The sequence below is a fragment of the Anomaloglossus baeobatrachus genome, chromosome 4 (assembly GCF_048569485.1).
Source record: "Anomaloglossus baeobatrachus isolate aAnoBae1 chromosome 4, aAnoBae1.hap1, whole genome shotgun sequence".
Classification (NCBI taxonomy): Eukaryota; Metazoa; Chordata; class Amphibia; order Anura; family Aromobatidae; genus Anomaloglossus; species Anomaloglossus baeobatrachus.
In genome coordinates, this window is record NC_134356.1 from 638735069 (window position 1) to 638757004 (window position 21936).

Sequence of the window (21936 nt, forward strand, 5' to 3'; positions counted from 1 at the left end):
AACGACGGGAAAACTTTTACCATAGAAAACATGCAAACGCCCACAGAGCGCTGCGACGCCCAGGGGACTAGAGCCTCTGCTCATTTACATACGGAACACATAAGTAAGAAAACATATTTTTATACATTCATATTACACAATATTACAACACAGGGATGGGTAGGAAGGGGTTACTAGGCCCCATATCACCCAGCTTCTAGATTAGAACACATAAGGGACCTGACAGGTTCCCTTTAATGTCTGATCAGCCGGGGTCTGACACCCAGTACCCCCACAAACAGCTGTTGTCAGTGCCGGTAGCAGGTGGTCCGAGATGCTCAGTTCCGGAAATACCTTATCTTCTAAAATCGGTAGAGGCCAACCGGTACTGCATGTCCACCTCCCATAGATCTGAATGGGAGGCGAATGTGCAGTACCCAACCATGGCTGCTATCAGAAGATAGATAGGGCAGCTCCGGAACTGAGCATTTCTGGCCACCAACTTATCGGCAGGGGTGCGGGGTGTTAGACCCCGGCTGATCAGACATCGATGACCTATCCTAAAGTTACGCCATCAATGTAAAAGTAGTGGACAACTCCTTTAAAAAATTCGGCACTAAATACTTCAGAGACCTTTTATCCAAAACTGGATTTAGAATCAACAGTTATGGTGAATTGATCCCTACGATTTCTACAAAACCCAGCAGCGCTTTAAACTGTTGGCTAGAATTGTAAGATCTGAATTTATCCACTGGAGACTAGAAACATTCAGGATACATCCAGTCAAATAACATCATGAAGCTGCTCTTGGCGTTGAATGCGAAGGCGATTCCTCGGAGATCTCTCACCAACCCGACCAAACTCCTCTAAAGACAAAATAGAAAATCAAAGTTAAATGGGAACCCCCGTCCTTAAAGGGTTTTGTACAAAGTATGGAAGCTGTCCCTTATCCAAAGGGTTAGATCACCAGGGATCAGGAAGCTATACTCGGTACAAACCAGGATTAGAAAAACATGGCTTTGGGGGCGGAACAGCGCCACACCGGTCCACAGGGGAATGAGACCGAGTGGAAATCTAAGCCTGCAAATATGCTTATAGTTGGTGAATGTGTCCACACTGCTGCAATATGCTGACAGGCCCAGCACGCCCGTATATTCAGTGTGGCGATGTATAATCACGTCTTACCTTGGCTTCTTGTTCATTAAAGCTATTGCTGTTGAACATTTGGGCCATTGACTCGAAGGCAGCGGTGAGAGGCATCATGAACTGAGAGAACTGCTCCTCATCCTCTCCTATGAACGGAGGAAAAAAATACCAAATGTTAGATCTGATCACCACTAGATTTTACTAGGGTCATAAAAAAGGAAAGAAGGGAATTTTGTTACTTACCGTAAATTCCTTTTCTTCTAGCTCTTATTGGAAGACCCAGACGATTGGGTGTATAGCACTGCCTCCGGAGGCCACACAAAGCAATTACACTAAAAAGTGTAAGGCCCCTCCCCTTCTGGCTATACACCCCCAGTGGGATCACTGGCTCACCAGTTTTAGTGCAAAAGCAAGAAGGAGGAAAGCCAATAACTGGTTTAAACAAATTCTATCCGAGTAACATCGGAGAACTGAAAACCGTTCAACATGAACAACATGTGTACCCGCAAACAAACCAACAATCCCGAAGGACAACAGGGCGGGTGCTGGGTCTCCCAATAAGAGCTAGAAGAAAAGGAATTTACGGTAAGTAACAAAATTCCCTTCTTCTTCGGCGCTCTATTGGGAGACCCAGACGATTGGGACGTCCAAAAGCTGTCCCTGGGTGGGTAAAGAAATACCTCATGTTAGAGCTGCAAGACAGCCCTCCCCTACGGGGAGGCAACTGCCGCCTGCAGGACTCTTCTACCTAGGCTGGCGTCCGCCGAAGCATAGGTATGCACCTGATAATGTTTGGTGAAAGTGTGCAAACTCGACCAGGTAGCTGCCTGGCACACCCGTTGAGCCGTAGCCTGGTGTCGTAATGCCCAGGATGCACCCACGGCTCTGGTAGAATGGGCCTTCAGCCCTGATGGAACCGGAAGCCCAGCAGAACGGTAGGCTTCAAGAATTGGTTCTTTGATCCATCGAGCCAGGGTGGCTTTAGAAGCCTGCGACCCTTTGCGCTTACCAGCGACAAGGACAAAGAGTGCATCCGAACGGCGCAAGGGCGCCGTGCGGGAAATGTAGATTCTGAGTGCTCTCACCAGATCCAACAAATGTAAATCCCTCTCATACCGATGAACTGCATGAGGACAAAACGCAGGCAAAGAGATATCCTGATTAAGATGAAAAGAGGATACCACCTTCGGGAGAAACTCCTGAATAGGACGCAGCACAACCTTGTCCTGGTGGAAGACCAGGAAGGGAGCCTTGGATGATAGTGCTGCCAGCTCAGACACTCTCCGAAGAGATGTGATCGCTACCAGAAAAGCCACTTTCTGTGATAATCTAGAAAGTGAAACCTCCTTCAGAGGCTCGAAGGGCGGCTTCTGAAGGGCAACTAGTACCCTGTTCAGATCCCATGGATCTAACGGCCGCTTGTACGGGGGTACGATATGGCAAACCCCCTGTAGGAACGTGCGCACCTTAGGAAGGCGTGCCAAACGCCTCTGAAAAAAGACGGATAGCGCCGAGACCTGACCTTTAAGGGAGCCGAGCGACAAACCTTTTTCTAACCCAGATTGCAGGAAAGAAAGAAAGGTAGGCAATGCAAATGGCCAGGGAGACACTCCCTGAGCAGAGCACCAGGATAAAAATATCCTCCACGTTCTGTGGTAGATCTTAGCAGACGTGGGCTTCCTAGCCTGTCTCATGGTGGCAACGACCCCTTGGGACAATCCTGAAGACGTTAGGATCCAGGACTCAATGGCCACACAGTCAGGTTCAGGGCCGCAGAATTCCGATGGAAAAACGGCCCTTGGGACAGTAAGTCTGGTCGGTCTGGGAGTGCCCACGGTTGGCCGACCGTGAGCTGCCACAGATCCGGATACCACGCCCTCCTCGGCCAGTCTGGGGCGACAAGTATGACGCGGCTGCAATCGGATCTGATCTTGCGTAGCACTCTGGGCAGGAGTGCCAGAGGTGGGAACACATAAGGGAGCCGGAACTGCGACCAATCTTGCACTAGGGCGTCTGCCGCCAGCGCTCTTTGATCGCGAGACCGTGCCATGAAGGTTGGGACCTTGTTGTTGTGCCGTGACGCCATTAGGTCGACGTCCGGCACCCCCCAGCGGCGACAGATTTCCTGAAACACGTCTGGGTGAAGGGACCATTCTCCTGCGTCCATGCCCTGGCGACTGAGGAAGTCTGCTTCCCAGTTTTCTACGCCGGGGATGTGAACCGCGGATATGGTGGAGGCTGTGGCTTCCACCCACATCAGAATCCTCCGGACTTCCTGGAAGGCTTGCCGACTGCGTGTCCCCCCTTGGTGGTTGATGTATGCCACCGCCGTGGAGTTGTCCGACTGAATTCGGATCTGCCTTCCTTCCAGCCACTGCTGGAAGGCTAGGAGGGCAAGATACACTGCTCTGATTTCCAGAACATTGATCTGAAGGGTGGACTCCTGCTGAGACCACGTACCCTGAGCCCTGTGGTGGAGAAAGACTGCTCCCCACCCTGACAGACTCGCATCTGTCGTGACCACCGCCCAAGACGGTGGTAGGAAGGATCTTCCCTGTGATAATGAGGTGGGAAGAAGCCACCACTGCAGAGAGTCTTTGGCCGTCTGGGAAAGGGAGACCTTCCTGTCCAGGGATGTTGACTTCCCGTCCCATTGGCGGAGAATGTCCCATTGAAGTGGACGCAGATGAAACTGCGCAAACGGAACCGCCTCTATTGCCGCCACCATCTTCCCGAGGAAGTGCATGAGGCGTCTTAAGGAGTGCGGCTGACTTTGAAGGAGAGCCTGCACCCCTGTCTGTAGTGACCGCTGCTTGGCCAGTGGAAGCTTCACTATCGCTGAGAGAGTATGAAACTCCATGCCAAGATACGTTAGTGATTGGGTCGGTGACAGATTTGACTTTGGGAAGTTGATGATCCACCCGAACGCCTGGAGAGTCTCCAGTGCAATATTCAGGCTGAGTCGGCATGCCTCCTGAGAGGGTGCCTTGACAAGTAGATCGTCCAAGTAAGGGATCACAGAGTGTCCCTGAGAGAGCAAGACTGCTACCACTGCCGCCATGATCTTGGTGAACACCCGAGGGGCTGTCGCCAGACCAAATGGCAGAGCTACGAACTGAAGATGGTCGTCTCCTATCACGAAGCGTAGAAAGCATTGGTGCTCTGTAGCAATCGGCACGTGGAGATAAGCATCTTTGATGTCTATTGATGCTAGGAAATCTCCTTGAGACATAGAGGCAATGACTGAGCGGAGGGATTCCATCCGGAACCGCCTGGCGTTCACATGCTTGTTGAGCAGTTTTAGGTCCAGAACAGGACGGAAGGAGCCGTCCTTTTTTGGAACCACAAAGAGATTGGAGTAAAATCCTCGCCCCCGTTGGAGAGGGGGGACAGGGATCACGACTCCTTCTGCTCTTAGAGAGTCCACCGCCTGCAGCAGGGCATCTGCTCGGTTGGGGTGTGGGGAGGTTCTGAAGAACCGAAGTGGAGGCCGAGAACTGAACTCGATTCTGTACCCGCGAGACAGAATGTCTGTTACCCACCGGTCTTTGACCTGTGACAGCCAAATGTCGCAAAAGTGGGAGAGCCTGCCACCGACCGAGGATGCGGAGGGAGGAGGCCGAAAGTCATGAGGTAGCCGCTTTGGAAGCGGTTCCTCCATTTGCTTTCCTGGGGCGTGAGTGAGCCCGCCAGGAATCTGAGTTCCCTTGTTCTTTCTGAGTCCTTTTGGACGAGGAGAATTGGGCCTTGCCCGAGCCTCGAAAGGACCGAAACCTCGACTGCCACTTTTTCTGTTGAGGTTTACTTGCTCTGGGCTGTGGTAAGGAAGAGTCCTTACCCTTGGACTGTTTTATGATTTCAGCCAATGGCTCACCAAACAGTCTGTCTCTAGATAATGGCAAGCTGGTTAAGCATTTTTTGGAACCAGCATCTGCTTTCCAGTCCTTTAACCACAAGGCTCTGCGCAAAACCACAGAATTGGCGGACGCCATAGCGGTACGGCTCGTAGATTCTAGGACAGCATTGATAGCATAGGTCGCAAACGCAGACATTTGCGAAGTTAGGGACGCCACTTGCGGCACTTGTGGATGTATGAAAGCATCCACCTGTGCTAAACCAGCTGAGATAGCTTGGAGTGCCCACACGGCCGCGAATGCTGGAGCAAACGACGCGCCGATAGATTCATAGACAGATTTCAACCAAAGGTCCATCTGTCTGTCGTTGGCATCTTTAAGTGAAGCGCCATCCTCTACTGCGACAATGGATCTAGCCGCAAGCTTGGAAATTGGGGGATCCACCTTTGGACACTGGGTCCAGCGTTTGGCCACCTCAGAGGGAAAAGGATAACGGGTATCCTTAGAACGTTTAGAGAAACGCTTGTCTGGATGAGCGTCGTGTTTCTGGATCGATTCTCTGAAATCAGAGTGGTCCAAAAGAAGGGAATTTTGTTACTTACCGTAAATTCCTTTTCTTCTAGCTCTTATTGGGAGACCCAGACGATTGGGTGTATAGCACTGCCTCCGGAGGCCACACAAAGCAATTACACTAAAAAGTGTAAGGCCCCTCCCCTTCTGGCTATACACCCCCAGTGGGATCACTGGCTCACCAGTTTTAGTGCAAAAGCAAGAAGGAGGAAAGCCAATAACTGGTTTAAACAAATTCTCTCCGAGTAACATCGGAGAACTGCAAACCGTTCAACATGAACAACATGTGTACCCGCAAACAAACCAACAATCCCGAAGGACAACAGGGCGGGTGCTGGGTCTCCCAATAAGAGCTAGAAGAAAAGGAATTTACGGTAAGTAACAAAATTCCCTTCTTCTTCGGCGCTCTATTGGGAGACCCAGACGATTGGGACGTCCAAAAGCTGTCCCTGGGTGGGTAAAGAAATACCTCATGTTAGAGCTGCAAGACAGCCCTCCCCTACGGGGAGGCAACTGCCGCCTGCAGGACTCTTCTACCTAGGCTGGCGTCCGCCGAAGCATAGGTATGCACCTGATAATGTTTGGTGAAAGTGTGCAGACTCGACCAGGTAGCTGCCTGGCACACCTGTTGAGCCGTAGCCTGGTGTCGTAATGCCCAGGATGCACCCACGGCTCTGGTAGAATGGGCCTTCAGCCCTGATGGAACCGGAAGCCCAGCAGAACGGTAGGCTTCAAGAATTGGTTCTTTGATCCATCGAGCCAGGGTGGCTTTAGAAGCCTGCGACCCTTTGCGCTTACCAGCGACAAGGACAAAGAGTGCATCCGAACGGCGCAAGGGCGCCGTGCGGGAAATGTAGATTCTGAGTGCTCTCACCAGATCTAACAAATGTAAATCCTTCTCATACCGATGAACTGCATGAGGACAAAACGAAGGCAAAGAGATATCCTGATTAAGATGAAAAGAGGATACCACCTTCGGGAGAAACTCCTGAATGGGGCGCAGCACTACCTTGTCCTGGTGGAAGACCAGGAAGGGAGCCTTGGAAGGCAACGCTGCTAGCTCAGACACTCTCCGAAGAGATGTGATCGCTACCAGAAAAGCCACTTTCTGTGATAGTCTAGAAAGTGAAACCTCCTTCAGAGGCTCGAAGGGCGGCTTCTGGAGGGCAACTAGTACCCTGTTCAGATCCCATGGATCTAACGGCCGCTTGTACGGGGGAACTATATGGCAAACCCCCTGTAGGAACGTGCGCACCTTAGAAAGTCGTGCTAGACGCTTCTGAAAAAAGACGGATAGCGCCGAGACTTGCCCTTTAAGGGAGCCGAGCGACAAACCTTTTTCTAACCCAGATTGGAGGAAAGAAAGAAGGGTAGGTAATGCAAATGGCCAGGGAGACACTCTCTGAGCAGAGCACCAGGATAAGAATATCCTCCACGTTCTGTGGTAGATCTTAGCAGACGTGGGCTTCCTAGCCTGTCTCATGGTGGCAACGACCCCTTGGGATAAGCCTGAAGACGCTAGGATCCAGGACTCAATGGCCACGCAGTCAGGTTGAGGGCCGCAGAATTCCGATGGAAAAACGGCCCTTGGGACAGTAAGTCTGGTCGGTCTGGTAGTGCCCACGGTTGGCCGACCGTGAGATGCCACAGATCCGGATACCACGCCCTCCTCGGCCAGTCTGGAGCGACGAGTATGACGCGGCTGCAGTCGGATCTGATCTTGCGTAGCACTCTGGGCAAGAGTGCCAGAGGTGGAAACACATAAGGGAGCCGGAACTGCGACCAATCTTGCACTAGGGAGTCTGCTGCTAGAGCTCTTTGATCGCGAGACCGTGCCATGAATGTTGGGACCTTGTTGTTGTGCCGGGACGCCATTAGGTCGACGTCCGGCCTTCCCCATCGGCGACAGATTTCCTGAAACACGTCCGGGTGAAGGGACCATTCCCCTGCGTCCATGCCCTGGCGACTGAGGAAGTCTGCTTCCCAGTTTTCTACGCCGGGGATGTGAACTGCGGATATGGTGGAGGCCGTGGCTTCCACCCACATCATAATGCGCCGGACTTCCTGGAAGGCTTGCCGACTGCGAGTCCCTCCTTGGTGATTGATGTATGCCACCGCTGTGGAGTTGTCCGATTGAATTCGGATCTGCTTCCCTTCCAGCCACTGCTGGAAGGCTAGTAGGGCAAGAAACACTGCTCTGATTTCCAGAACATTGATCTGAAGGGTGGACTCCTGCTGAGTCCACGTACCTTGAGCCCTGTGGTGGAGAAACACTGCTCCCCACCCTGACAGACTCGCGTCTGTCGTGACCACCGCCCAGGACGGTGGTAGGAAGGATCTTCCCTGTGATAATGAGGTGGAAAGGAGCCACCACTGCAGAGAGTCCTTGGCCGTCTGGGAAAGGGAGACTTTCCTGTCCAGGGATGTCGACTTCCCGTCCCATTGGCGGAGAATGTCCCATTGAAGTGGACGCAGATGAAACTGCGCAAACGGAACCGCCTCTATTGCCGCCACCATCTTCCCGAGGAAGTGCATGAGGCGTCTTAAGGAGTGCGACTGACCTTGAAGGAGAGCCTGCACCCCTATCTGTAGTGACCGCTGCTTGCTCAGCGGAAGCTTCACTATCGCTGAGAGAGTATGAAACTCCATGCCAAGATACGTTAGTGATTGGGTCGGTGACAGATTTGACTTTGGGAAGTTGATGATCCACCCGAACGCCTGGAGAGTCTCCAGTGCAATATTCAGGCTGAGTTGGCATGCCTCCTGAGAGGGTGCCTTGACCAGTAGATCGTCCAAGTAAGGGATCACAGAGTGTCCGTGAGAGTGCAAGACTGCTACCACTGCTGCCATGATCTTGGTGAACACCCGGGGGGCTGTCGCCAGACCAAATGGCAGAGCCACGAACTGAAGATGTTCGTCTCCTATCACGAAGCGCAGAAAGCGTTGGTGCTCCGTAGCAATCGGCACGTGGAGATAAGCATCTTTGATGTCTATTGATGCTAGGAAATCCCCTTGGGACATTGAGGCAATGACTGAGCGGAGGGATTCCATCCGGAACCGCCTGGCGTTCACATGCTTGTTGAGCAGTTTTAGGTCCAGAACAGGACGGAAGGAGCCGTCCTTTTTTGGAACCACAAAGAGATTGGAGTAAAATCCTCGCCCCCGTTCCAGAGGGGGAACAGGGATCACGACTCCTTCTGCTCTTAGAGAGTCCACCGCCTGCAGCAGGGCATCTGCTCGGTTGGGGTGTGGGGAGGTTCTGAAGAACCGAAGTGGAGGCCGAGAACTGAACTCGATTCTGTACCCGCGAGACAAAATGTCTGTTACCCACCGGTCTTTGACCTGTGACAGCCAAATGTCGCAAAAGCGGGAGAGCCTGCCACCGACCGAGGATGCGGAGGGAGGAGGCCGAAAGTCATGAGGTAGCCGCCTTGGAAGCGGTTCCTCCATTTGCTTTCCTGGGGCGTGAGTGAGCCCGCCAGGAATCTGAGCTCCCTTGTCCTTTCTGAGTCCCTTTGGACGAGGAGAATTGGGGCTTGCCCGAGCCTCGAAAGGACCGAAACCTCGACTGCCACTTTTTCTGTTGAGGTTTACTTGCTCTGGGCTGTGGCAAGGAAGAGTCCTTACCCTTGGACTGTTTTATGATTTCAGCCAATGGCTCACCAAACAGTCTGTCTCTAGATAATGGCAAGCTGGTTAAGCATTTTTTGGAACCAGCATCTGCTTTCCAGTCCTTTAACCATAAGGCTCTGCGCAAAAACCACAGAATTGGCGGCCGCCATAGAGGTACGGCTCGTAGATTCTAGGACAGCATTGATAGCATAGGTCGCAAACGCAGACATTTGCGAGGTTAGGGACGCCACCTGTGGCACTGCTGGATGCATGATAGCATCCACCTGTGCTAAACCAGCTGAAATAGCTTGTAGTGCCCACACGGCCGCGAATGCTGGAGCAAACGACGCGCCGATAGCTTCATAGACAGATTTCAACCAAAGGTCCATCTGTCTGTCGTTGGCATCTTTAAGTGAAGCGCCATCCTCTACTGCGACTATGGATCTAGCCGCAAGCTTGGAAATTGGGGGATCCACCTTTGGGCACTGGGTCCAGCGTTTGGCCACTTCAGCGGGAAAAGGATAACGGGTATCCTTAGAACGCTTAGAGAAACGCTTGTCTGGATGAGCGTCGTGCTTCTGGATTGATTCTCTGAAGTCAGAGTGGTCCAAAAAAGCACTTAATTTACGCTTGGGATACAGGAAATGGAACTTCTCCTGCTGTGCAGCTGCCTCCTCTGCAGAAGGGGCTGGGGGAGAAATATCCAACAGCCTATTAAATCGCCGATATAAGGTCATTAACCATGGCGTCACCATCAGGGGCATCCAGATTGAGAGGGGCCTCAGGATTAGAATCCTGATCACCGTCCTCAGTCTCATCACAGAGAGATTCTTCTCGCTGAGACCCTGAGCAGTGTGATGACGTCGAGGGTCTTTCCCAGCGAGCTCGCTTAGGCTGCCTGGGACTGTCATCTGAGTCAGAGACTTCAGCTTGTGATGCTTGAGACCCCCTTGAAGTACGGATTAGTTCCAACTGAGGGGGACTAGAGAGCATAGCCACAGCAGTGTCCATGGTCTGAGGAACTGGCCTGGCCTGCAAGGTCTCCAGGATTTTTGTCATAGCCTCAGACATTTTATCAGCAAACACTGCAAAGTCTGTCCCCGTCACCGGGGCAGGGTTCACAGGCGTCTCTGCCTGGGCTACCACCACAATAGGCTCTGGCTGACGAAGTGCCACTGGGACTGAACATTGCACACAATGTGAATCATTGGAGCCTGCCGGTAGATCAGCCCCACATGCAGCACAAACAGTGTACACAGCCCGTGCCTTGGCAGCCTTGCGTTTTGCGGATGACATGTTGCTGCCTCCTCAGAGCAGTACAGGGTGTCCAGCCAAGAAGCGACCTTACAGTGCAACTATATATATATATATATGGTACCAAGAAAAAAGTACACTAATATATCACTGAGGCACTAGTGGGGCCAGCACTACTGTGCAGCTTACCGCCCGCTTAGGAGCGGTGTGTGGTCGCCAGAAATCCCTCTAGTCTGGGTCTCCCAGAGCCTGCTGCCTCTCCCCAGCCAGATCGCATGTGTAATGGCTGCCGGCGTCCTTGTGGAGAGGGGGGGCGGGCCCTGGGCGTACACCGACGAAGAGCGGGAAGTCTGCTTCCCCTTGTGCCTAGTGAGAGGGCTGGAGCATGTAAATAAGGCTCCAGCCCTCGGCGCTGCCATTGAGCAGCGTCTCTCCCCTACCCTGATTGACAGGGTGGGGGCGGGAACGAAGCGGCGCTAGGCCGCAGAAGCCGGGGGCTAAAGTTAAAAGCGCGGTCGGCGCAAAGCCCCCGGCGCCCCACAAGTCGCAGCTGCGCCGCCGCTCCAGGAGCGGTCGGCGCAGTAGTTCCCAACACACAACGTCACTCAGCAAAGCTGCAGTGACCTAACCCCCAGCGTACAGCGCCACTGTCCCCGGCGCACTACAACGCTCAGCAAGCCCTGAGAGTGTCCGTGCCTGCCGGGGACACAGAGTACCTGAAAGTTGCAGGGCCTTGTCCCTGAACGGCACTCCCGCTCCCAATCCAGCAGGTTCTATGGGTCTGTGGATGGAGCCCGGCCCCAGGGCTTGGGGGCCGGCAAGATCCCACTTCCACAGAGCCCTCCAGGGGATGTGGAAGGAAAACAGCATGTGGGCTCCAGCCTCTGTACCAGCAATAGGTACCTCAACCTTACAAGCACCAACCGCGGGTGAGAAGGGAGCATGCTGGGGGCCCTATATGGGCCCTCTTTTCTTCCATCCGATAGAGCCAGCAGCTACTGCTGACTACAAACAGTGGAGCTATGCGTGGATGTCTGACCTCCTTCGCACAAAGCCGAAAACTGGTGAGCCAGTGATCCCACTGGGGGTGTATAGCCAGAAGGGGAGGGGCCTTACACTTTTTAGTGTAATTGCTTTGTGTGGCCTCCGGAGGCAGTGCTATACACCCAATCGTCTGGGTCTCCCAATAGAGCGCCGAAGAAAAGCACTTAATTTACGCTTGGGATATAGGAAATGAAACTTCTCCTGCTGTGCAGCTGCCTCCTCTGCAGAAGGGGCTGGGGGAGAAATATCCAACAGCCTATTAATTGCCGATATAAGGTCATTAACCATGGCGTCACCATCAGGGGCATCCAGATTGAGAGGGGCTTCAGGATTAGAATCCTGGTCACCGTCCTCAGTCTCATCACAGAGAGACTCTTGTCGCTGAGACCCTGAACAGTGTGAAGACGTGGAGGGTCTTTCCCAGCGAGCTCGCTTAGGCTGCCTGGGACTGTCATCTGAGTCAGAGACTTCAGCCTGTGATGCTTGAGACCCCCCTGAAGTACGGATTAGTTCCAACTGAGGGGGACCGGAGAGCATAGACACAGCAGTGTCCATGGCCTGAGCAACTGGCCTGGACTGCAAGGTCTCCAGGATTTTTGCCATAGTCACAGACATTTTATCAGCAAAAACTGCAAAGTCTGTCCCCGTCACCGGGGCAGGGTTCACAGGCGTCTCAGCCTGGGCTACCACCACATTAGGCTCTGGCTGACGAAGTGCCACTGGAAGTGAACATTGCATACAATGTGAGTCTTTGGAGCCTGCCGGTAGATCAGCCCCACATGCAGTACAAGCAGTGTACACAGCCTGTGCCTTGGCACCCTTGCGTTTTGCGGATGACATGTTGCTGCCTCCTCAGAGCAGTACAGGGTGTCCAGCCAAGAAGCGACCTTACAGTGCAAATATATATATATATGGTACCAGAAAAAAGTACACTAATATATCACTGAGGCACAAGTGGGGCCAGCACAAAGTGCAGCTTACCGCCCGCTTAGGAGCGGGTGTGTGGTCGCCGAAATCCCTGTAGTCTGGGTCTCCCAGAGCCTGCTGCCTTTCCCCAGCCAGACCGCATGTGTAATGGCTGCCGGCGTCCTGTGGAGAGGGGGGGCGGGCCCTGGGCGTATACAGACGAAAAGCGGGAAGCCTGCTTCCCACTGTGCCTAGTGAGAGGGCTGGAGCATGTAAATAAAGCTCCAGCCCTCGGCGCTGCCTATTGAGCAGCGTCTCTCCCCTACCCTGATTGACAGGGTGGGGGCGGGAACGAAGCGGCGCTAGGCCGCAGAAGCCGGGGGCTAAAGTTAGAAGCGCCGCCGCCGTAAAAGCGCGGTCGGCGCAAAGTCCCCGGCGCACCACAAGTCGCAGCTGCGCCGCCGCTCCAGTAGCGGTCGGCGCAGTAGTTCCCAACATGTAACGTCACTCAGCAAAGCTGCAGTGACCTAACCCCAGCGCACAGCGCTACTGTCCCCGGCGCACTATAACGCTAAGCAAGCCTTGAGAGTGTCCGTGCCTGCCGGGGACACAGAGTACCTGAAAGTTGCAGGGCCTTGTCCCTGAACGGCACTCCCGCTCCAAATCCAGCAGGTTCTCTGGGTCTGTGGATGGAGCCCGGCCCCAGGGCTTGGGGGCCGGCAAGATCCCACTTCCACAGAGCCCTCCAGGGGATGTGGAAGGAAAACAGCATGTGGGCTCCAGCCTCTGTACCAGCAATAGGTACCTCAACCTTACAAGCACCACCGCGGGTGAGAAGGGAGCATGCTGGGGGCCCCATATGGGCCCTCTTTTCTTCCATCCGATATAGCCAGCAGCTACTGCTGACTACAAACAGTGGAGCTATGCGTGGATGTCTGACCTCCTTCGCACAAAGCAGAAAACTGGTGAGCCAGTGATCCCACTGGGGGTGTATAGCCAGAAGGGGAGGGGCCTTACACTTTTTAGTGTAATTGCTTTGTGTGGCCTCCGGAGGCAGTGCTATACACCCAATCGTCTGGGTCTCCCAATAGAGCGCCGAAGAAAAAATCTTCTCCAATTATGCCATAGCTCTGGCCCTTTAAGATGGGGGGACTGACGCCAGAGGCTCCCCACTGTCTCACTATCTTGGCAGCTGTCTTAAGACTTCCTACCTCTGTTCTGGGAGACACCAATGTGTGTGAGAAGGGGGGGGGGGGGGACGACGATTCTGAGCCTTTTGGAAACACATTTGTGTATTTGTCTTACTTCAATGTGGATGTATTAATATATGAAAGAAAGTAAGATGGATTCCTGTGTATTATGGAGCAGAAGGAGAAAAAGAAAAAACCCACAGGGACAAATCTGTCAATCAGGTTCCCTTTTACAGATGTTATCTGTGAGTTTAAAGAGGACCAACCACCAGGATTTTCCTATATAAACTAAAGCCAGTGCTATACTGGCGCTATCATGCTGATTCTATACATAGCTTTAGTTCTGAGATCGGATGTATAATTTGTCAAATACAGGCAAGTTTGTGAACTGCACTGTTACTTGATTGATGGGTGCAAAAGAATATCTAATAGGTGGTTCGGATTTTGCTAGTTATTCCCGCCCCTGTGTCTGCCAGCCTGTCCTTCCTTCCCCCTGCCCCTCCTCCCCCTGTAATAACAGACGGGGGATGAAGAAAAGGAAGCAGACAGGGGCGGGAATAACGGGCAAAACACAACCCACATATTATTCCATTGCACCTATCAATCAAATAACAGTGCATTTCACAAACTTTACTTGCCTATATTTCAGAAAGTTTATATCCAATCTCAGAACTAAAGGTATGTATAGAATCAGCCTGATAGCGCCAGTATAGCACTGGGTTTAGGTTATATACGAAAATCCTGGTGATTGGTCTTCTTTAACCCCTTAACGACCTTGGACGTACTGAGTACGTCATGGTGACATGGTGCTAAACGACCCATGACGTACTCAGTACGTCATGGCGAAATCGCGGTCCCGGAGCCCCGGGGAGTGAAATTTATTTACTTAAACGGTAGATTCGGGAAGGAGGGGACCTCTGCCTGACCTCAGGAGGGGTGGTGCCTCCTCCCCGAACCTACAGAGGCTGTGATTGGCTGACGAACGCCGCTCAGCCAATTACAGCCACTGTAATGTTCCAGCCATTGAAAATGGCTGGAACATTGAAATCCAGCCCTGATCAGTGCTGCTGTAGCACTGGCCATTGGCTGGAGCTGGGTGATCGATGCTTCACCCGCCCCCAGCTCTGATTGGAGAGACCGGTCTTGTGACCGCTCTCTCCAATCAATGTGGATCTGCGGCCTGTGATCGTCCCTAGAAGCCGAGGAGAGCGGTAAGTTGTTGTCCCCGCCGCCCGCCCCTGTCCCCGATCGCCCCGCCGCCCGCCCCTGTCCCCGATCGCCCCGCCGCTGCTCCCGCTTCACCGCTGTCCCCGCCGCTGCTCCCGCTTCACCGCCGCTGTCTCCGATCGCCCCGCCGCTGCTGCCGCTTCACCGCTGTCCCCGCCGCCATGCTCCCGATCCACCGCCGTCCCCGCCGCCATGCTCCCGCTGCACCGCTGTCTCCGCCGCCATGCTCCCGCTCCACCGCTGTCTCCGCCGCCGCTCCCGATCCACCGCCGTCCCCGCCGCCATGCTCCCGCTGCACCGCCGCCATGCTCCCGCTCCACCGCTGTCCCCGCCGCCGCTCCCGATCCACCGCCGTCCCCGCCGCCATGCTCCCGCTGCACCGCTGTCTCCGCCGCCATGCTCCCGCTGCACCGCTGTCCCCGCCGCCGCTCCCGATCCATCGCCGTCCCCGCCGCCATGCTCCCGCTGCACCGCTGTCTCCGCCGCCATGCTCCCGCTCCACCGCTGTCCCCGCCGCCGCTCCCGATCCACCGCCGTCCCCGCCGCCATGCTCCCGCTGCACCACTGTCTCCGCCGCCATGCTCCCGCTCCACCGCCGTCCCCGCCGCCGCTCCCGATCCACCGCCGTCCCCGCCGCCATGCTCCCGCTGCACCGCTGTCTCCGCCGCCATGCTCCCGCTCCACCGCCGTCCACGCCGCCGCTCCCGATCCACCGCCGTCCCCGCCGCCATGCTCCCGCTGCACCGCTGTCTCCGCCGCCATGCTCCCGCTCCACCGCCGTCCCCGCCGCCGCTCCCGATCCACCGTCGTCCCCGCCGCCATGCTCCCGCTGCACCGCTGTCTCCGCCGCCATGCTCCCGCTGCACCGCTGTCCCCGCCGCCGCTCCCGATCCACCGCCGTCCCCGCCGCCATGCTCCCGCTGCACCGCTGTCTCCGCCGCCATGCTCCCGCTCCACCGCTGTCCCCGCCGCCGCTCCCGATCCACCGCCGTCCCCGCCGCCATGCTCCCGCTGCACCGCTGTCTCCGCCGCCATGCTCCCGCTCCACCGCCGCCGCTCCCGATCCACCGCCGTCCCCGCCGCCATGCTCGCCACTGTCCCCGCCGCCGTCGCACCCACCTTTTTCAGCCGCTGCTGCCCCCGATCGGCGGCGGCTGCTGCCCCCGATCGGCCGCCGCCTCCTTCATCGGCTGCCCCTTCTCCATCGCCACACCACCTATCCCTCCATGTGCTGCAAGCCACCCTCCCCCCACGTGGGGGGAGGGTGGCTGGCTTGCAGCACATGTGGGGGGAGGGTGGCTGGCTTGCTTGCAGCACATGTGGGGGGAGGGTGGCTGGCTTGCAGCACATGTGCTGCAAGCCACCCTCCCCCTACATGTGCTGCAAGCCCCCCTCCCTCCCCCTACATGTGCTGCAAGCCCCCCTCCCTCCCCCTACATGTGCTGCAAGCCCCCCTCCCTCCCCCTACATGTGCTGCAAGCCCCCCTCCCTTCCCCTACATGTGCTGCAAGCCCCCCTCCCTCCCCCTACATGTGCTGCAAGCCCCCCTCCCTCCCCCTACATGTGCTGCAAGCCCCCCTCCCTTCCCCTACATGTGCCATCTCTCTCTCGCATCAGACTCTGCCCCCCTCCCCGATCTGCTGCCTGCTCTCTCCCATTTTCCATCTACTGCCCCCTCTCACCCTCCTCGATCTGTTGCCTCCTTCATCTGCTGCCTCTTCTGTCTGCTGTGATCCTGCTGCCTAGATCCATCCTGTAAGGTAGGTATCCCCATCTCACCCCCCCCCCATCCTCTGCCGCTCCCCCATCCGCTGCGCCATTTCCCATCCATCTGCTGCGCCATTTCCCATCATCCATCCGCTGCGCCCTTTCCCATCCTCTGCCGCTCCTCCATCCGCTGCGCCATTTCCCATCCATCCGCTGCGCCATTTCCCATCATCCATCCGCCGCTCCTCCATCCGCTGCGCCATTTCCAATCCATCCGCTGCGCCATTTCCCATCATCCATCCGCTGCGCCATTTCCCATCATCCATCCGCTGCGCCCTTTCCCATCCTCTGCCGCTCCTCCATCCGCTGCGCCATTTCCCATCCATCCGCTGCGCCATTTCCCATCATCCATCCGCTGCGCCCTTTCCCATCCTCTGCCGCTCCTCCATCCGCTGCGCCATTTCCCATCTTCCATCCGCTGCGCCCTTTCTCATCTGCCACCCCGCCCTCTCGAATCGCATTATCCAGCGCAGTTGCTCGCTTCCAGACTGCAGTGGATGATGCGATGCGAGACTCGTGCATTGCTCTCACGTTTGGCACTGGTCTTAGTGGCAGGCGCTCTTTTTTTTTTTTACTGATGTCTGTATTTTTTATTTCGCCAAACTAATTTTTTTGTATGGGGGGGGGTCTAGTTTCCAAAATGGGATCACATGTGGGGGAGCTCCATTGTTTAGGCACCTCAGGGGGTCTCCAAATGAAACATGGCGTCTGCTAATAATTCCAATCAATTTTACTGTGAAATGGCGCTCCTTCTCTTCTGAGCCCCGCCGTACGCCCAAACAATTGATTTCCACCACATATGAGGTATCATCGTACTCAGGAGAAAATGCACCATACATTTTATGGTGCATTTTTTTCTGATATCCTTGTGGAAAAAAAAGCTACCTGTTTGAAAAAACAATTTTGTGGTAAAAAAAAGAATAAAATATTTTCACGGCTGAACATTACAAACGTTTGTGAAGCCTCCAGGGGTTCAAAGTGCTCACTAAACAGCTAGATAAATTCCATGAGGGGTCTAGTTTCCAAAATGGGGTCAATTGTGGGGGAGCTCCATTGTTTAGGCACTTCAGGGGGGTCTCCAAATGAAACATGACGTCCGCTAATAATTCCAACCAATTTTGCTGTGAAATGGCGCTCCTTGCCTTCCGAGTCCTGCCGTGCGCCCAAACATTTGATTTCCACCACATATGGGGTATCTGCGTACTCAGGAGAAAATGCACCATAAATTTTATGGTGCATTTTTTCCTGATACCCTTGTGATAAAAAAGCTACCTGGTTGAAGCAACAGTTTTGTGGTAAAAAAAATTTTTTTTCTTTTCACGGCTCAACGTTATAAACTTCTGTGAAGCCCCCAGGGGTTCAAAGTGCACATCAAACATCTAGAAAAAATATTTGAGGGCTCTAGTTTCCAAAATGGGGTCATTTGTGGGGGAGCTCCATTGTTTAGGCACCTCGGGGAGTCTTCAAACCCGACATGGCGTCCGCTAATGAGTGCAGCTAATTTTGCACTCAAAAATTCAAATGGCGCTCCTTGCCTTCCGAGTCCTGCTGTGTGCCCAAACATTTGATTACCACCACATATGGGGTATCTGCGTACTCAGGAGAAAATGCACGATACATTTTATGATGCATTTTTCCTGAGACCCTTGTGAAAATACTAATTTTTATGGCTAAAGTAACATTTTTGTGTTAAAAAAGTAAAATTTTCATTTTTTCGTCTACATTGCTTTGGTTGCTGTGAAGCTCCTAAAGGGTTAATAAACTTCTTGGATGTGGTTTTGAGCAGAGTGAGGGGTGCAGATTTTAGAATTGGGTCACTTTTGGGTATTTTCTGTCGCCTAGGTTTCTCAAATCACTCCAAATGTGATGTGGTACCTAAACGAAGGGAATTTTGTTACTTACCGTAAATTCCTTTTCTTCTAGCTCCTATTGGGAGACCCAGACGATTGGGTGTATAGCTACTGCCTCCGGAGGCCACACAAAGCATTACACTAAAAAGTGTAAGGCCCCTCCCCTTCTGGCTATACACCCCCAGTGGGATCACTGGCTCACCAGTTTTAGTGCAAAAGCAAGAAGGAGGAAAGCCAATAACTGGTTAAACAAATTCACTCCGAGTAACATCGGAGAACTGAAAAACCGTTCAACATGAACAACATGTGTACCCGAAAAAACCCAAAAATCCCGAAGGACAACAGGGCGGGTGCTGGGTCTCCCAATAGGAGCTAGAAGAAAAGGAATTTACGGTAAGTAACAAAATTCCCTTCTTCTTCGTCGCTCCATTGGGAGACCCAGACGATTGGGACGTCCAAAAGCTGTCCCTGGGTGGGTAAATTAATACCTCAAGTTAGAGCTGCAAAACAGCTCTCCCCTACGAGGAGGCAACCGCCGCCTGCAGGACTCCTCTACCTAGGCTGGCGTCTGCCGAAGCATAGGTATGCACCTGATAATGTTTGGTGAAAGTGTGCAGACTCGACCAGGTAGCTGCCTGGCACACCTGTTGAGCCGTAGCCTGGTGTCGTAATGCCCAGGACGCACCCACAGCTCTGGTAGAATGGGCCTTCAGCCCTGATGGAACCGGAAGCCCAGCAGAACGGTAGGCTTCAAGAATTGGTTCTTTTGATCCATCGAGCCAGGGTGGCTTTGGAAGCCTGCGACCCTTTGCGCTTACCAGCGACAAGGACAAAGAGTGCATCGGAACGGCGCAGGGGCGCCGTGCGGGAAATGTAGATTCTGAGTGCTCTCACCAGATCTAACAAATGTAAATTCATCTCATACCGATGAACTGCATGAGGACAAAAAGAAGGCAAAGAGATATCCTGATTAAGATGAAAAGAGGATACCACCTTCGGGAGAAACTCCTGAATGGGGCGCAGCACTACCTTGTCCTGGTGGAAGACCAGGAAAGGAGCCTTGGATGACAGCGCTGCTAGCTCAGACACTCTCCAAAGAGATGTGATCGCTACCAGTAAAGCCACTTTCTGTGATAGTCTAGAAAGTGAAACCTCCCTCAGAGGCTCGAAGGGCGGCTTCTGGAGGGCAACTAGTACCCTGTTCAGATCCCATGGATCTAACGGCCGCTTGTACGGGGGTACAATATGACAAACCCCCTGCAGGAACGTGCGCACCTTAGGAAGCCGTGCTAGACGCTTTTGAAAAAAGACGGATAGCGCCGAGACTTGCCCATTAAGGGAGCCGAGCGACAAACCTTTTTCTAACCCAGATTGCAGGAAAGAAAGAAAGGTAGGCAATGCCAAAGGCCAGGGAGACACTCCCTGAGCAGAGCACCAGGATAAGAATATCTTCCACGTTCTGTGGTAGATCTTAGCGGACGTGGGCTTCCTAGCCTGTCTCATGGTGGCAACGACCCCTTGGGATAATCCTGAAGACCCTAGGATCCAGGACTCAATGGCCACACAGTCAGGTTCAGGGCCGCAGAATTCCAATGGAAAAACGGCCCTTGGGACAGTAAGTCCGGTCGGTCTGGTAGTGCCGACGATTGGCCGACCGTGAGATGCCACAGATCCGGATACCACGCCCTCCTTGGCCAGTCTGGGGCGACGAGTATGACGCGGCTGTAGTCGGATCTGATCTTGCGTAGCACTCTGGGCAAGAGTGCGAGAGGTGGAAACACATAAGGGAGCCGGAACTGCGACCAATCTTGCACTAAGGCGTCTGCCGCCAGAGTTCTGTGATCGCGAGACCGTGCTATGAAGGTTGGGACCTTGTTGTTGTGCCTGGACGCCATTAGGACGACGTCCGGCCTTCCCCAGCGGCTACAGATTTCCTGAAACACGTCCGGGTGAAGGGACCATTCCCCTGCGTCCATGCCCTGGCGGCTGAGGAAGTCTGCTTCCCAGTTTTCTACGCCGGGGATGTGAACTGCGGATACGGTGGAGGCCGTGGCTTCCACCCACGTCAGAATCCGCCGGACTTCCTGGAAGGCTTGCCGACTGCGTGTCCCTCCTTGGTGATTGATGTATGTCACCGCTGTGGAGTTGTCCGACTGAATTCGGATCTGCTTTCCTTCCAGCCACTGCTGGAAGGCTAGTAGGGCAAGATACACTGCTCTGATTTCCAGAACATGGATCTGAAGGGTGGACTCCTGCTGAGTCCACATACCCTGAGCCCTGTGGTGGAGAAAAACTGCTCCCCACCCTGACAGACTCGCGTCTGTCGTGACTACCGCCCAAGACGGTGGTAGGAAGGATCTTCCCTGTGATAATGAGGTGGGAAGAAGCCACCATTGCAGAGAGTCCCTCCGAAAAGGATACTTTCCTGTTCAGGGATGTTGACTTCCCGTCCCATTGGCGGAGAATGTCCCAATAAGAGGACGCAGATGAAACTGCGCAAACGGAACCGCCTCCATAGCCGCCACCATCTTCCCGAGGAAGTGCATGAGGCGTCTTAAGGAGTGCGACTGACCTAGACGGAGAGTCTGCACCCCAGTCTGTAGTGACCGCTGCTTGTCCAGCGGAAGCTTCACTAGCGCTGACAGGGTATGAAAACTCCATGCCAAGCTACGTTAGTGATTGGGTCGGTGACCGGTTTGACTTTGAAAAGTCGATGATCCACCCGAACGTCTGGAGAGTCTCCAGCGCAACATTCAGGCTGAGTTGGCATGCCTCTTGAGAGAGTGCCTTGACAAGTAGATCGTCCAAGTAAGGGATCACAGAGTGTCCCTGTGAGTGCAAGACTGCTACCACTGCCGTCATGACCTTGGCGAACACCCGTGGGGCTGTCGCCAGCCCGAATGGTAGAGCTACGAACTGAAGATGGTCGTTTCCTATCACGAAATGTAGAAAAACATTGGTGCTCTGTAGCAATCGGCACGTGGAGATAAGCATCTTTGATGTCTATTGATGCTAGGAAATTTCCTAGAGACATTGAGGCAATGACGGAGCGGAGAGTATCATCCGGAACCGCCTGGCCTCCACGTGCTTGTTGAGCAGTTTTAGGTCCAGAACGGAACGGAAAGAGCCATCCTTGTTTGGCACCACAACCAGATTGGAGGAAAACCGTGTCTTGTTCCTGAAGAGGAACCGGGATAATCACTCCTTATGCCTGCAGAAGAGCATCGGCTCGGTGGGGAGGTGGGGACGTTCTGAAGAATCGAGTCGGAGGACGAGATCAGAACTCTGTCCTGTGCACGTGGGCACACTGTCCCTCACCCACCGGTCTGTGACCTGCGGCAGCTAAATGTCGCCAAAGGCGAGCGAGTCTGCCATCAACCGCGGATGCGGAAAGATGAGAGAGCTGAGAGTCATGAGGAGACCGCCTTGGTAGCGGTTTCTCCGGCTGCCTTCCTTGGGCGTGATTGAGCCCGGCCGGCAGCTGAGCCCCTCTGAGGCTTTTCAGCCCTTTTGGACGAGGACAATTGGGACCTGCCC

The 21936-nt window shown here is 54.2% G+C and overlaps 1 protein-coding gene across 1 annotated transcript in view; it reads right to left on the minus strand.

Annotated features, from left to right (window-relative positions):
- Nucleotides 1–21936, minus strand: part of XPO7 (exportin 7) — a 170789-nt gene that overhangs the window by 29120 nt on the left and 119733 nt on the right. The window contains 2 exon segments of the mRNA XM_075346454.1: nt 757–845; nt 1165–1271. Coding sequence (XP_075202569.1) covers nt 757–845; nt 1165–1271 — 196 coding nt within the window.